The 15,359-nt window shown below is 43.3% G+C and overlaps 1 protein-coding gene across 3 annotated transcripts in view; it reads right to left on the bottom strand.

Moving 5' to 3' along the window:
• Nucleotides 1–14,921, bottom strand: part of CMTM3 (CKLF like MARVEL transmembrane domain containing 3) — an 80,182-nt gene extending 65,261 nt beyond the window's left edge. Inside the window, exons 1-3 of one of the 3 annotated variants that reach the window (XM_036751880.1) lie at nucleotides 14,856–14,921; nucleotides 11,773–11,934; nucleotides 6,100–6,204 (exon numbers count right to left, since the gene is read on the bottom strand). Coding sequence is in view for 2 of the 3 variants with exons in the window: in XM_036751878.1 (XP_036607773.1) it covers nucleotides 6,100–6,204; nucleotides 11,773–11,907 (240 nt within the window). In the remaining variant the exon portion in view is untranslated. Of the gene's footprint in view, nucleotides 1–6,099; nucleotides 6,205–11,772; nucleotides 11,935–13,200; nucleotides 13,299–14,855 lie in introns of those variants that run through there. The other 2 variants (XM_036751878.1, XM_036751879.1) reach the window with 2 other exon arrangements.
• Between the last annotated feature and the right edge of the window lie 438 nt (nucleotides 14,922–15,359).

The raw sequence follows: 15,359 nt of genomic DNA, 5'->3' as shown, positions 1-15,359 counted from the left end.
CCGGGGGCAGCGGAGGTGGGGCAGCTACAGCTGCTGCTGCTTCTGGCCCCAGGCCCACCTGGTGGGAGGAATTAAGTAGTGGATCAGAGCAGGAGTGCACAGCCTGCTGAAGATCTAAGCCCAGTCTGGGTTGGGGGTTCTTGGGGAAGGAGTAGTGATGGTGTGACAGAGCTGGCACCTCCCTCCCAAACGTGGAACACAGAACTCTTTAGTCTACAAGCAGTCATACCCCACTGAAAAACTCAAGGGTCAAGTTAGTTGGTTGGGAATATGGCCAGGCAGCGAAAACGCACCCAGATTCAGTCTCAGACTTTGCATTCTTTCTTTGGTGACAAAGAAGACCAAAACATACAGACAGAAGAAGTTAACAAAGTCAAAGAGCCTACAACAGAAGCCTCCAAGAAAAACATGAACTGGTCCCAGGCCATGGAAGACCTCAAAAAGGATTTGGAAAAGCAAGTTAGAGAAGTAGAGGAAAAATTGGGAAGAGAAATGAGAAGGATGCAAGAAAACCATGAAAAACAAGTCAATGACTTGCTAAAGGAGACCCAAAAAAATACTGAAAAATACACTGAAGAAAACAACACTTTAAAAAATAGACTAATTCAAATGGCAAAAGAGCTCCAAAAAGCCAATGAGGAGAAGAATGCCTTGAAAGGCAGAATTAGCCAAATGGAAAAGGAGGTCCAAAAGACCACTGAAGAAAATACTACTTTAAAAATTAGATTGGAACAAGTGGAAGCTAGTGACTTGATGAGAAATCAAGATATTATAAAACAGAACCAAAGGAATGAAAAAATGGAAGACAATGTCAAATATCTCCTTGGAAAAACCACTGACCTGGAAAATAGATCCAGGAGAGATAATTTAAAAATTATTGGACTACCTGAAAGCCATGATCAAAAAAAGAGCCTAGATATCATCTTTCAAGAAATTATCAAGGAGAACTGCCCTGATATTCTAGAGCCAGAGGGAAAAATAGAAATTGAAAGAATCCATCGATCGCCTCCTCAAATAGATCCCAAAAAGAAATCTCCCAGGAATATTGTCGCCAAATTCCAGAGCTCCCAGGTCAAGGAGAAACTACTGCAAGCAGCCAGAAAAAAGCAATTTGAGTATTGTGGAAACCCAATCAGAATAACCCAAGATCTGGCAGCTTCTACATTAAGGGACCGAAGGGCTTGGAATATGATATTCCAGAGGTCAATGGAGCTAGGATTAAAACCTAGAATCACGTACCCAGCAAAACTGAGTATCATGCTCCAAGGCAAAATATGGATTTTCAATAAAATAGAGGACTTTCAAGCTTTCTCAGTGAAAAGACCAGAACTGAATAGAAAATTTGACTTTCAAACACAAGAATCAAGAGAAGCATGAAAAGGTAATCAAGAAACAGAAATTGCAAGGGACTTACTAAAGTTGAACTGTTTTGTTTACATTCCTACATGGAAAGATGACATGTATGATTCATGAGACCTCAGTATTAGCGTAGCTGAAGGGAATATGCATATATATATGTTTATGTATATATATATGAGTGAATGTGTATGTATGTATATATCTGTGTGTATATGTGTATATATATGTGTATATGTGTCTATATATATGTGTGTGTATATATATATATATAAAAGAGAGAGAGAGAGAGCAGACACAAGGTGAGTTGAAGATGAAGGGAAGATATCTAAAAGAAATAAAATCAAATTAAGGGATGAGAGAGGAACATACTGAGAGAGGGAGATAGGGAGAGATAAAATGGGGTGGATTATCTCGCATAAAGGTGGCAAGAGAAAGCAATTCTGTGGGAGGAGGGGAGAGGGCAGGTGAGGGGGGAATGAGTGAACCTTGCTCTCATCAGATTTGGCCTGAGGAGGGAATACCATACATACCCAATTGGGTATCTTACCCCATAGGAAAGAAGAGGAAGGAAGATAAAAAGGGGGGGATGATGGAGCGGAGGGCAGATGGGGGTGGAGGTAATCCAAAACAAACACTTTGGAAAGGGGACAGGGTCAAGGGAGAAAATTCAATAAAGGGGGATGGGTTGGGAAGGAGAAAAATATAGTTAGTCTTTCACAACATGAGTATTGTGGAAGGGTTATACATAATGTTACACATGTGGCCTATGTTGAACTGCTTGACTTCTTAGGGAGGGTGGGTGAGAAGGGAAGAGGGGAGAGAATTTGGAACTCAAAGTTTTAAAAACAGATGTTCAAAAACAAAAAAAAAGTTTTTGCATGCAACTAGCAAATAAGATACACAGGCAATGGGGCATAGAAATTTATCTTTCCCTACAAGAAAGGAAGGGAAAAGGGGATGGGAGGGAAGTGGGATAATAGAGGGGAGGGCTGACTGGGGAACAGGGCAACCAGAATATATGCCATCTTGGAGTGGGGGGGAGGGTAGAAATGGGGAGAAAATTTGTAATTCAAACTCTTGTGAAAATCAATGCTGAAAACTAAATATGTTAAATAAATAAATAAATTTAAATATAAGATTAAAAAAAAAAGAAATCTACTTTTGCACCCTAATTGTGAGATAATTTTCTCCATTTTTCCTTCCCTTCCCCCAATGATATGTTCATCTTCCCTTTCTCTTTGCATTCTTTTAAGACAATCAAAACATAACAGAACTACTCCTTGGATCACCAATTAGAGTTGGACTCTCTCTATGACACTGAAGATAGGATTCTGAGGAGACATATGTATTTTCTCCCTATATTAGAACGTAATAATAACTAGCTCTTAAATGGAGTTTTTGTTTGTTCAGTCTATTATGATTTTATGCTCATGTTTACCTTTTTATATTCTTGTGACTCCTGTGCTTGCCCTTCAAAATTTCCATGTAGCTCTGGTCTTTTCTTTAGGAACACTTAGAAATTCTCTATTTCATTAAAGATCCATTTTCTTCCCTGCAGGATTATATTTAGTTTTCTTCTTGGTTGTAAACCTATTTCCTTTGCCTTCTGGAATATCATATTCCAAGCTAACTGCTCCTTCATAGTGGTGATTGCTAAATCTTTCATCATCCTGATCACGGCTCCTCAGTATTTGAATTCTCTCTTTCTGGTTCTTGGCGGGATTTTTTCCCACTTTAACCTAGAAGTTCTGGAATTGGCATTGATGTTCCTGAGAAACTTTAATTGGGGTTTCTTTTGCAAGGTGACTGGTAGATATTTTCTGTTTCTCCTCTGCCTTTTGGCATTCTAAGAGATGTGGGCAGTTTTTTGATTTTATGATTTCTTGGTTATTGGTTATTGGTCTGGATTCTTCTTTTGGTCATGGCTTTCAGGTAGTCCAATGTTTCTTAAATTAGGTAGTATGGAAATAAATATAAAGCACCTACTATGTGTCAGGCATTATGCTAAGCACTTTAAAAATATTATCTCATTTGATCCTCACAACAGCCCTGGGAAGTAGATGCTATCATTATCCCCACCGTACAGATGAGGAAACTGAAGCAACAAGGGGCTAAGTAACTTGCCCAGGGTCACATAGCTAGTAAATATCTGAGGTTGGATTTGAACTCAGGTCTTCCTGACTTCAGGCCCAGCACTCTATCCACTGAGTACCTAGCTGCCTATTATATCTCCTTAATCTGTTTTCCAGGTCAGTTGTTTATGCTGTGAGATACCTTACATTTTTCTTCTATTTTTCTTGTTTTCAACTTTGTTTTAAAATTTCTTGCTGTTTCAGGGAGTCATTATCTTCTATTATATCCTTTCTAATTTTCAAGGAGTTTGTTGCTTGGGCAAGGTTTTGAACCTATTGTGCCAAGCTGTTAATTCTGTTTCCAATTCTTTCATCCATAGCTCTCATTTCCTTTCCCATTATTTCTTCTACAACCCTCATTTCATTTATAAAAGTATTTCAAATTCCTAAAAATTTTTTTAAATTATTATTTTATCACATTTAGGAATTCTAGTTGGATTTGTGCCTAAGCTGTGGTTTTACTTTGAAGCTTTTCTTGTAGATGTTTGGGAGTCATTCTCTTTTGGTTTTTGTTGTTGTTGAGTGTCCTTCTTACCATAATAGCTCTTTATCATGGAATTATTTTTCTGTTTGCTCATTCTTCTAGTGTTCTTCCTAACCTAGGAGTTTATGTTAGGGCCAGTCAATGCTCACTTCCAGATGGAATATCTGGGTCAAGCTTGTGTCTTCTAAAGTCTTGCTTCTACTTTCTTGGGTTGACTGTTGTGCTATGCCAGGATCTCAGGCTGTCCTTGCAGGACCTGTAGGCTTTCAGTGCTCCTGAAGTGGCCTGATCCAGGGCAAAATCTGACTGCTGTTCCCCTTGGTTTGAGCTGTGAAAGTGCTTGACCTGGAATTTGAGCAACATATCTGTGGGCTTGCCTATTTGATGTTTCAGTAGACTGCTGCTTGACTCAGCCACTTTTAGACATCTAGGAAGCTCTGCTTGTTTAGAGTGACAGAATTGTAGGCTTCCCTTTGGTCTGGGATTTCTGCCCTGGTTATTCCACTGCAGACTTCAGAGTGACCAGGAGGCTAGAAATGAGATGCTGCTCTACTCCTAGGGTCAGAGCCATGTAGCTGCTGCTTGCTTCCAAACTTGTTCCTTGATCAGTACACAATCTAGGGCACTAGGGAATTAAGGATCTAGGGATCACTTCTCACCCTGGGATGCCACCCTTAGGTGCAAGTCTCCTCATTCTGGATCTGTGACCCAGAACTTCGCAGCAAATGACAGAGCTGCCAGTTGGCATCTATCTATTCCTATATACTGTACAAGGTCAAGTCCTTATGGGTTACAACATCTGAGACTCCTTGTGGCTCTGTACATAGCCTCTCCTTGTGCTTGAAGAGACCCTGTCCCCAGAGTCTACAGACTTCTCGGTCTCCCTTTATTGACACAGGCCAGAAAAATGATTTGCTATAATTTTCTTTTTTTGGATTTCCTGGTCACAATGTGGTCTGATGAATTTTATCTGTGTGGAGCAGTTATGGATAGAGTTTGGCTGGTACTACTCTATGGTCTTGGCCCTACCCCACACTAAACCCCTAATATATAGATAGCTATATTAATAATTAAGGCCTTTCTCCTCATGTAGGGTCCTTGTGTATTAGAAGTATACTCTTCTTATCCTATAAAATATGAGTTATCCTTTATAATGTAGGATCTCAAGGGGAAAAGTTCTAAGCACCTCTCTTTGAAGGTCTTTGATTGTCATTTGAGAAAATGGTCCAAGGACATACCCCTGATACTTTGAGAACTCTTTAGGAAGATTCAGGGCTGTATTAATTGTTTACTCTTCTGCCTACGTACTTTTAATGGCTTTCTACTTTATTTTGCTTTCACCCTGAAAACCAGTTGAGGTTTATTCCTGAGTCCCCAATCATAATTTTATAGATAAGAGTCCACCTGGGCCCAAATGCCCTATAGCATTTAAGATCATAGATAAATTCTTCTATATTCCCTAGATTGCCAACTGGAGTAAATTGGCCAACATTCTAATCCCATATTCTTATTTCAATCAACCAATTACTGTAGTCAAAGATCCCAAAGGGTAGGTCTAGAATCAGAGGTAATAGATAATACTTTGCTCCCCACCAGTCAGGATCCTGGTTTCTGGATTCTGAGGGAGGGAGCATCTCTAACACACATCAGAGACAAGACTTTTCTGTACCAAAAGCTATGAAGCCATCTTTGGAGCTGCCACCCACCACTCCTGTGTGGATGTAGCTTTGGAGGCCCATGGCATCACTCCCATCTCCAGTTGGTTATCAATACTATCCTTTAATAAATCTCTTTGGGACCTATGCATCATGTGCATCAATTTCTTCTTTTTTTTCCCCTCTCTAGCATGGATCCTGAGTTATCACCTAAACATTCATTTGGAGAGGCCAATTATCAGATCTGAAATGGGCAGGAGAAACTGGTCTAATTTACTCATTTTAAAACTCAGCCTGGCACAGAGACCCCTCATTCACATTGCTGAAATAAGTGGCACTAATTTAGCATCATGCTGCCCATTGGAAAACAGACACTTCTCCTACAAGAGGACAGAATATAGATATTTCCCCAAAGGACCTGAATACAGATTTAACATGTAGAAATGAAGCTTAAAAATAATTTACTTACAGCTGTTTGCCAGTATAGTTTGTCCATAGTGCTTGGTGGGTAAATTATTGAATAGAAGCCTGCATAGGCAAGGTATATAAATGCAAAAAAGTCATTGAGCATATCCTGAAAATGAAAAATAGAAAAATAGTCAACCTTGAATGCTGATGGAGCATCATAAAAATACTACAATCGCCTAAGGATTTAGTGCAATTCAACTCAATAACTCTGTGTTAGGCACCAAACTACGTAACAAGCATACAAAGACAAAATTGGAAATGGTCTAGCCTTCAAGCTGCTAACATTCTACTGAGGAGCCCTGCTGCAGCCGGATGCAAGCCCACCACCTCTGGCTTCCTTGCTCCAGGGCCCCATAGTGTTCTGGAGGCCTTTCCTGGACCCTGGCCTCTAACTGAAGCTCCTGACTAGACTACACCAATACATACTTTTATTGTTCCTGCTTGCTGTCAGGTGAGCCTCTTGGGACTCACAGGATACATCCATCACCACCCACTCTGAGGTTGGGCATCAAGGGAAGGCCTTCAACAGTTGAATCACCTGCCTCCCTCAACAGACCTCTCTCCAGGCACTGTTGTCTGAACTCATTCCTCAATAATTATGCTCAATGGAATATACTTCTTCTGCATCAACCTCCCCAATTCCAGTGGTTCTGAACTCCTTGGCTGCTGAAGTACAAACTCCATTCCCCATCCCCAACTGCCTGGTCCCTCACTCCCATCTCTCTTAACCTTACCCCCTAGAAGGCCCACTCTAGGTCTACTTACCCCTTCCACTGGATTCTCTTGAATGCCTACTCAGTAATTAAGACACTTGATTGGGGCAGCTAGGTAGCACAGTGAGTACAGCACCAGCCCTGGAGTCAAATCCAGCCTCAGACACTTGACACTAACTAGCTGTGTGACCTTGGGCAAATCACTTAACTCCAATTGCCTTGTCTTTCCCCTCCAAAAAAAAAAAAAGAAACTTGATTTCATCTTAAACTTTTTTTCTTTCTTTCTCCCTGCATCTCTTTGTATTCACTGATACCTGACTCCCTCCAAATAATGCTACATTCCTAGCTACTCTTTTATGAACTCTCTGTACTTCCCATTATACCCTGCCTTTCTCCCCAACACTCTTTGCTCCCCAAGACTCTCCCTCCCCCAGTACTACATCAACCTCTCCTCCTTTGAGGTCCACTCTATTAAAATTTGTCACTCAATCCAGATCCTGGTGGCTATCGTCTGTTGAAAAAAAAGAGACTACTTGTAGAGAATTCTCTTTTCTTCACTCCTCATCTCACACCACTTAGATGTTTTTCCTCACTATCTTCTTGTTCACCCATATCTTCCCTGAAGAGATGGTCCTTCTTGCCGAGTCAGAGCCCTCTATCTACATGAGTCATCTTGGTCTAATCTGTCTTCTCCAGCAGATTGCCCCTTTATCATCCCAACTCTATATTCATCAGTCTCTCCCTCCTACTTCCTCCTTCCTTATGTCCACAAACACTGGCGTCTCTCTCATCCTTAACAAAAGGTCACCTGATCCTATAATCCTGGCTTATCATCTCTCTATCTTCTCCTCAGGTAAGCTACTTGAGAAAGCTGACTACAACTGTGCTTCACTTCCTCTTCTCACACTCCAACCTCAACATCTAGCTGAAAAGGCTCTCTCCAAAGTCCCCAGTGATCTCTTTTTTAACATTTAATTTTTATTTTTTTCTCAATTACATGTAAACAAAATTTTTTTACATTCATTTTTAAAAATTTTGAGTTCCAAATTCTCTCCCTCCTTTCTCCCCTCCTTGAGAAGGCAAGAAATTTGACATAGATTATACATGTGCAGTCACGCAAAACATTTCCATATTACCCATGTTACCAAAAAAACCCCCAAGAATAACAAAGTAAAAAAATCTGCTTTAATCTGCATTCAGGCTCCATCAGGTCTTTCTCAGGAGATGGATAGCATTTTTTTATCATAAGTTCTTTGGAATTGTCTTCGATCACTGTATTGCTGAGAATGCCTAAGTCATTCACAGTAGATCACTGTTATTGTAATATAATATTGTCATAATAATATAATGTAGTAATTGATATAATAATAAAATATAATATTGCTGTTACTGTGTATGATGTTCTTCTGGCTCTGCCCATTTCACTTTCCATCAGTTCATGTTCCAATGACCTCTTAATTGCCATATCCAATGGTCCTTTCTTAATCCTCAACTTTTTTCCTGCTTCTCTGCAGCCTTTGACAATGTCAATCACCCTTTTCTGCTGGATATTTTCCCCTCTTTAGGTGCCTATGACACTACTCTTTCCTAGTCTTCCTACCTGTCTGACCACTTCTCCTCAGTGTCTTTTGTTCTTCATCCAGGTGACACTTACAAATCATGGATATCCCCCAAAAGTTTACCCTGGGCCCTCTTTTCTTCTCCACCATACTATCTAATTTGGGTTCAATTATCATCTCTCTGCAGATGATTCCCATAATAAATCCATAGTAAATGTTCTTTAAACTGGATGTTCATTAGCCATCTTGAACTTGACATGTCCAAAACTGAACTCATTGTCTTTTCCCAAACTCTACCTCTCTTTCCAGTTTCCCAGTTTGCTTTTTGAGGCCATGGTTCTCCCAATCATTTCGGCTCACAGCTTGGGGTCATCCTTGATTACTCTCTTGCAGTCACCTCACATTTCTAATCAGCATCCCCTCCTCTCCACTCATTCAGCCATCACTATAGTGTAGGCTCTGTGAATCTCATACCTGGAACTCAAGTGTCTCTGCTCCAGTCTATCTTCTGCTCAGCTGCCAAAGTGTTTTTCCTAAAGGGTAGGTCTGCCGCTGTCATCTACCTACTCCATAATATCTAGTTGCCCCCTATTACCTCCAGGATCAAATACAGAATGCTTGGCATGGCATTTAAAGCCCTTCACAACCTTCACAGCTCCTCCTTATCTCTCCAGTCTTCGTACAATTCATTCCCCTCCAACTACTGTCCTAATCTAGCTACACTGGCCTGTTTGCAGTTTCTTGAATGGGACAGTCCATGTCCTAGCTCATGCTTGGAATGTTTTCCCTCTTCACCTCCACCTTCTGGCTTTCCTCAAGACGCAGCTCAAATGTCACCTTCTGTAAGAGACCTCCTCCCCATCCCCCACCCAGTGCCTTTCCTCTGAGATTACCTCAAATTTATCCCGTATGGATCATGTATGTACAAAGTTATTTGCACAGGCACATGGTTGAGAGATGGAACACTAAATGGAAAGCATCAAAGTGCAAGCAAATAAAATTTTCATTTGCTTTTGAAAAAAATGGATTTTATTAAGAAAAGTTTTTATGAATAATCATAGTTCACCTTTCTATAGTGCTTTAGAGTTGACAAAATGCTTTCCTCACAATATTCTTATGAGATAGATAACAAGGATTATTATCCCCATTTTACTGATCAGGAAACTGCCTAGTGGATTGTAGAGATCACTTAATTGAACCCCTAGTTGACCAATGAGGAAACTGAGGTGCACAGAAATTAAGAAGCTTGTTCCATGTCACACAGCTGGTTCTTATTAGAGCCAGGAATTGCACCTATAGCCTATTAAATCAAAGTCAGTGCTTCTTCCATCATACCAGTCATTCAGTCAACAAGCATTGATTAAAGTGCCTACTAAGTTCCAGGCACTGGGCTTAGCGCTGTGGGTACAAAGAAAGGCAAAAGACAGTTCCTGCTCTCCAGAAGCCTAATGGGAGAGACAATAAGCAAACAGAGATATACAAACAAGTCATAAATGGGACAAGTCAGAGGTAATCCACAAATGGATGCCATCAGAATTAGGGAAGGTCTAGAAAGGAGTCCTGTAGAAAGTGGGATTTGAGCTGGGACCTGAAGGAAGCCAGAGAAGCCAGGAAGCAGAGGTAAGGAGAGAGAGAGCTCTTGGCATGGGGCACAGCCAGTGAAAATTCCCAGACTCTGGAGATGAAATTTTTGTTCTAGGAACATGTGCATGCATGTGTGTGTGTGTGTGTGTGTGTGTGTGTGTGTGTGAGTGAGAGAGAGAGAGAGAGAGAGAGAGAGGGAGAGGAGAGAGAGGGAGAGAGGGAGAGAGAGAGAGAGAGAGAGAGAGAGAGAGAGAGAGAGAGAGAGAGAGAGAGAGAGAGATGGTCAGATCTGCTTTAAGATCATATGATGGCTGAATCAAGGATGTGAGTGGAGTGAGGAAATACTTGAAGAAACAGACCCACCAGCAGACTATTGCAATAGTTCAGGTGTGAAGTGATAAGGGCTTGTACCAGGGTGGAGGCAGTGTCAGAGGAGACAAATGTAACTAAGTTAGAATGGCCAATTCTTGGCGGCAGCTTGGATGTGGGGGGTAGAGATAGTGATAGGGCAAGGATGACACTTGGATTTTAAGCCAGGGTAACTGGGTGGATGGTGGTGCCCTCAGTAGTAATAGGGAAGTTCAGAATGGGGGAATAGAAGGAGCCAGGTTAAGACCCTCATGGCTTCCGATTTGCACGAAGTCACATAGCCAGTTAGGGGTGGGACTGGAACAAAGCATGGTTGAGTTGTAAGAAAGAGTGAATGGTCTTGGTTGAAATAATGGCTCTGCTGCTTCTTCTTCGGGGGCAGGTAGGTATCACAGTGCATAGTGCTTGACTTGGAATCAGGAAGACTTGGGTTCAAATCCTGACTTAGGCACTTACTAGCCATGTGACTCTGGGCAAGTCACTCAATTTCTTTGTGCCTCAGTTTCTCCATCTACAAAATGGAGATAATAATACCACCTACTTCCCACAGTTGTGAGGATCAAATGAAATCTTTTTCAAGCGCTTTGCAAACCTTCAGGAGCTAGATGAAGGCTAGACATGGTCATTATTAGTATTACTTCCCTGATTCTTGGTTTCATTTCCTGTAAAGCGAGGTTAGACTAGTCCCTCCCAACTATAAACCTATGATTTCATGAAGCATTCATTCTATGGCTCTTTCCTCTGAGATTTTTCCATTTGGTATAAATCTAAAAACATGGCCTCACAAACAGTCAGTGACCCTGGCACAAGTGAGAGGTGTATATGGATGCAAATAGCTATAGCATATAGAGTTCAACTCTCCCATTATATAAAAGAGCAAAGAGAGCCAAGGAGGTTGGGTACAGGCCACATGGATAGAGCAGCAGAGAATCTAATTTAATCCACGGTGTAGTCGAAAGAACACCAAATTTGGAGTCAGAGGATCTGGATTTCATCCCATCCTGCTTTTTAACTACCTGTTTGATCTTTGGCAACTCACTTAACCTGGGGAACTGGAAAAAACTGGAACTCCGTTTCCCCACCTGTTGAATGAGGGTGCTTGACTAAATCAGGGGTTCTTAACATGGCTCTCTGAACTTGTTTTTTTTAATACTGTTTTGAGAACTATTGTTCAATATAATTGGTTTTCTTCATACTTCTACGTACTTTATTTTATGCATTTAAAAATATTATTCTGAGAAGGGGTCCATAGACTTCCCCAGACTGCCAAATGGACCCAGGACACACAAAAAAGGTTAAGAACCTTGGGACTATATAATCTTTTAAAGGTCCCCTAAATTCCATTAACCTCTGGATTCAATTCAACGAGCATTTTTCTGAAACATACATGTCTTCCGTGTGTATGTACGTACAAAGACTTAAATTGAAATTATGAAAAGGAACACTTACAAAAACAGGCCAGATCAGCTTTGTTAAATATCTTGGGAATGCCAGCATATTCGCAAAAATGAAGAAAAAAAAGATGAAGGATTCTATCATTAAGATCACTGGAATGAACACAGTGGCTGTTTTGGTTTTATTCATCAAGATATACGACACTATCAATAATACCTGGAATACAAAATAAAGAGTTTCATAGGTCATCATTTAGGTACCAGTTTGCCAAGATTTGAACCTGTCATCAAGGGATCTGGAGCATGCTGGACAATAACAGTCCTAATCTAAATTGGAATGAAATTTACTTCAATATTCCAAGCAACTGGAAATTCATTGCTGTGGTCCTCTCCTTTCCTGATACAGCCCCACCTCACCTTTTCCATAGTTGGAGTGTTTCTTCCACCCCACGCCCCCCAATTCATCATCCTGGGGCTAACATGGCAATAAGTACTAGGCTGGTCCTCAAAGGTCTGACTGTCATTCTATCCCCATTCGTGTGTGTGTGTGTGTGTGTGTGTGTGTGTGTGTGTGTGTATTCATAGAATTTCTAGCTTAGTGGATCCTTTCAGAGCTTATACTTCCTTTGGCACCCTTTGGGATCCCAAGGTTGCCCTCACTCCACAATGAGACTTTGCAGGAGGATTTTAGTGAAGAAAGATCAAATTCAATTAATTTCAACAACAAAAATCTATTAGGAATAAATTGCATATTCTTATATAGATATATTTTTAAAATCAGCTTCTCAAGGACACAATGAGAGAGGCTTGCTAGATAACAATTTATGTGAAAAAAGAGCTAAGGTTTTTAGTGGACTGCAAGCTGAGAATGGGCCAACAGAATGACATCCAATTCAATCTAATAAACATTTATTAATCACCTACCATGTGTGGGGCACGGTGCCAGGGGCTAAGGATACAAATATTAAAAAAAAAATTAGTTCTCGCCCTCAAGGAGCTTACATTCTTCTGGGGATACAGCATGGGTAAATAAATGCAAAATAATTTCCAGAGGGAGAGAACACTAGCAACTTGGAAGGCCAAGGAAGCTCTTGTACACTTTGTAAGGTAGGATGTGGCACCTTAGTTGAGTCTTAAAAGAAACTAGAGATTCTAAGAGGTGGAGGTAAGGAAAGAATGCATTCCAGGCATATGGGCAGCCTGGGCAAAGGTATACAGAAACGAGTTGGGCCACTGAGAACATGGAACAATTAGTGCGCCAGAAAATAAAGTACAGAAAGGGAGGAGAATCAGAATCAGTCTGGCAAGGTTAGTGGGACCCACCTTATGGAGGGCTTTAAATGACAGACTGGGGTGGGGGTAGGTTGTAGTTTATCCTAGTGTCCCCTGGGCTTCTCTGGCCATTTCTAACATGGAGCTGTTCTTGAGGAGCCTTTTTGAGCGTACCCATTTTGCTTGACTTGGAGCCCACTGAGCCCCTTACCACGTGTTAGGTAGCCACTGAAGATTTTCCAACAATAAGCATTTATTGCAGGGCAGCTAGGTAGCGCAGTGGGTAAAGCATCCGCCCTGGAGTCAGGAAGGACTTGAGTTCAAATTCTACCCCAGAAACCCTGAGCAAGTCACTTAACACCGACTGCCTTGCCAAAACAAACAAACAAAAAAAAGGCATTAAGCACACATTGTGTTAAGTACTAAATAAAATAGTCCTTGAGCTCACAGTCTAATAGAGGAGTTCATGTGTAAACAACTTTGTTCCAGCAAGATAAATATAGGATGAATTGGAGAAAATCAACCGAGGGATCTCACAAAGGTTTCCTGTAGAAGGTGCGATTTTAGCTGGGACTTGAAGGAAGCCAGGAAGGTGCAGATAAGGAGCGTGAGGGGATGGTGAGAAGGTGGCCTCCACACAAGGCTCGAAAGCTGATTGGACACGGGAGAGGACGAGGAAAAAATCAAGGCCGGCTCCTAGGTGGTGAACCTAGGTGACTGGAAGGATAGAAAGAGGGATCTTTGGTGGAGATGTTTGCCTGGGCAGTTAAGGTTGCGGGGGCGGGAATGGAGCAAATGCGCTTTGAGGCATTGAGAGGGTCCAGGACGAGGGACCCTCATGTTCTCTTGCAAAGCCAGGCCGCACCTGGCGGCCGGAGTCCAGTTCTGGGGCCACGATTGTTAAGAGCAGCACAGATCATTTGCATTTATCTCAACTAGGCCCAACATCAGCAGGCAGCGGAAAGGAACCAGATCCTTAAAGGATTCCCAGAAGGGCGTGGCCCGGAGCTGGAGCCGTCCTTTCTGTCTCTTGCATCAGGACCAGCCACCCCAGCCTCGCCTGGACTCTCAGGAGCCGTGGGCCGGGCCTCCCTCTTACCACCCCAGCTGCATAGACTCCTAAGGGTGTGATGCCGATCTGGTAGCATCCACAGACTCCCCAGGCTGAGCAGACCCGCCCTCAGGCCAGAGGCCCCGCCCCTAGGCCTATCCACAGACTCCTCAGGTTTCTAGGACCCGCCCCCAGCCTCTCCAAGCCGAGAGGCTCCTAGGTCCCTCCCTCTTGCTCTTCACCATGGCTCTCCCAGGCCCGGGTTCCCTTCCCCTCTGCTCCCCGCGGACCGCAGTGGGCCGGGCCTCACCACAGAGATGACTTTTAACTCTCCAGAAACGTTTCTGAAGAAGTAGGAGCGGATGCTGTGCATGCACTCCTCCCTGTATTTGGCAAACCCGACCTTAACCGCAGACACCGGTGGCGCACTGGGGGTCGTCTCAGTGGTCGACATGGCGAGCGGCGGACGGGGACGGACTCCGGGCCTGCCGCAACCCCGGCCCCCTCTCAAGAAGCCTTCTCTGGGGAGTCGACTCCCAACGGCTGTTGCCCCCGCGCCCACCCTCTTTCCCCTCCCCACTCCCTTCTGCGGTTGTGGAGCGAGCCCGCGTGCAATCACGCACTCCCCGGGACCCCCTGCGCGCCCCCGCAGAGTCCCCTCCCCCAGGGGCCCCTTGCAGGCCTCTGTGGAACTAGTGCCCCCCAACCCTAGGACCCCTGTACGCCCCTGTGCAACGCCCCGACCGAATCCTGGCACCCTTGAACGCCTCTGTGCAACGCCCTCCCTCCCCCCAGTCCTGGGACCTCTTGTGTACCTCCGTGAAAGCTGCCTGCCCTGGGATCCTCTGAGTGCCCACTAGCACCCTCCTTCCTGGGATCCCCTGCGTTTCCGTGCATTCCACACCCCACCCCCACCCTTGAGATTCCCTGCGCGGCCTCAGGCCAACCCCACCCTCCGCGTCCAGGGGATAATCTGCTGGAGAAGGGAAGATGGAATGGGATCAACTTGTTCCCGTAGAAGGATTTGATTTGTGAGACAGCCTGGGGATCTTGGTTGTAGTCCAGTCTTGGCCTTTGCTCCTGGTATGGTGTGTGACCTTGGGAAAATCACCCCTCCCGGCCTTCTCTCCCTCCACCCCCGCCAGTTCCCTCAGGCACCTTGCTGTCCCACTTTCACCATATTCTACCTTCTGACCCCTAGCCTTTACTAAGGCTGTCCCTTATGCCTGGAACCCTGCCTTCCTCACTTCTGCTTCTTGGAACCCTTAGCTGCACCAGCAAGCTTCCCCTGCTTAAAGGAGTCCTCTTCTAATCCCCAG

This window comes from Trichosurus vulpecula, chromosome 3, assembly GCF_011100635.1.
Source record: "Trichosurus vulpecula isolate mTriVul1 chromosome 3, mTriVul1.pri, whole genome shotgun sequence".
In the NCBI taxonomy this organism is placed as follows: domain Eukaryota; kingdom Metazoa; phylum Chordata; class Mammalia; order Diprotodontia; family Phalangeridae; genus Trichosurus; species Trichosurus vulpecula.
This window is presented reverse-complemented; position numbering and strand designations above follow the sequence as displayed.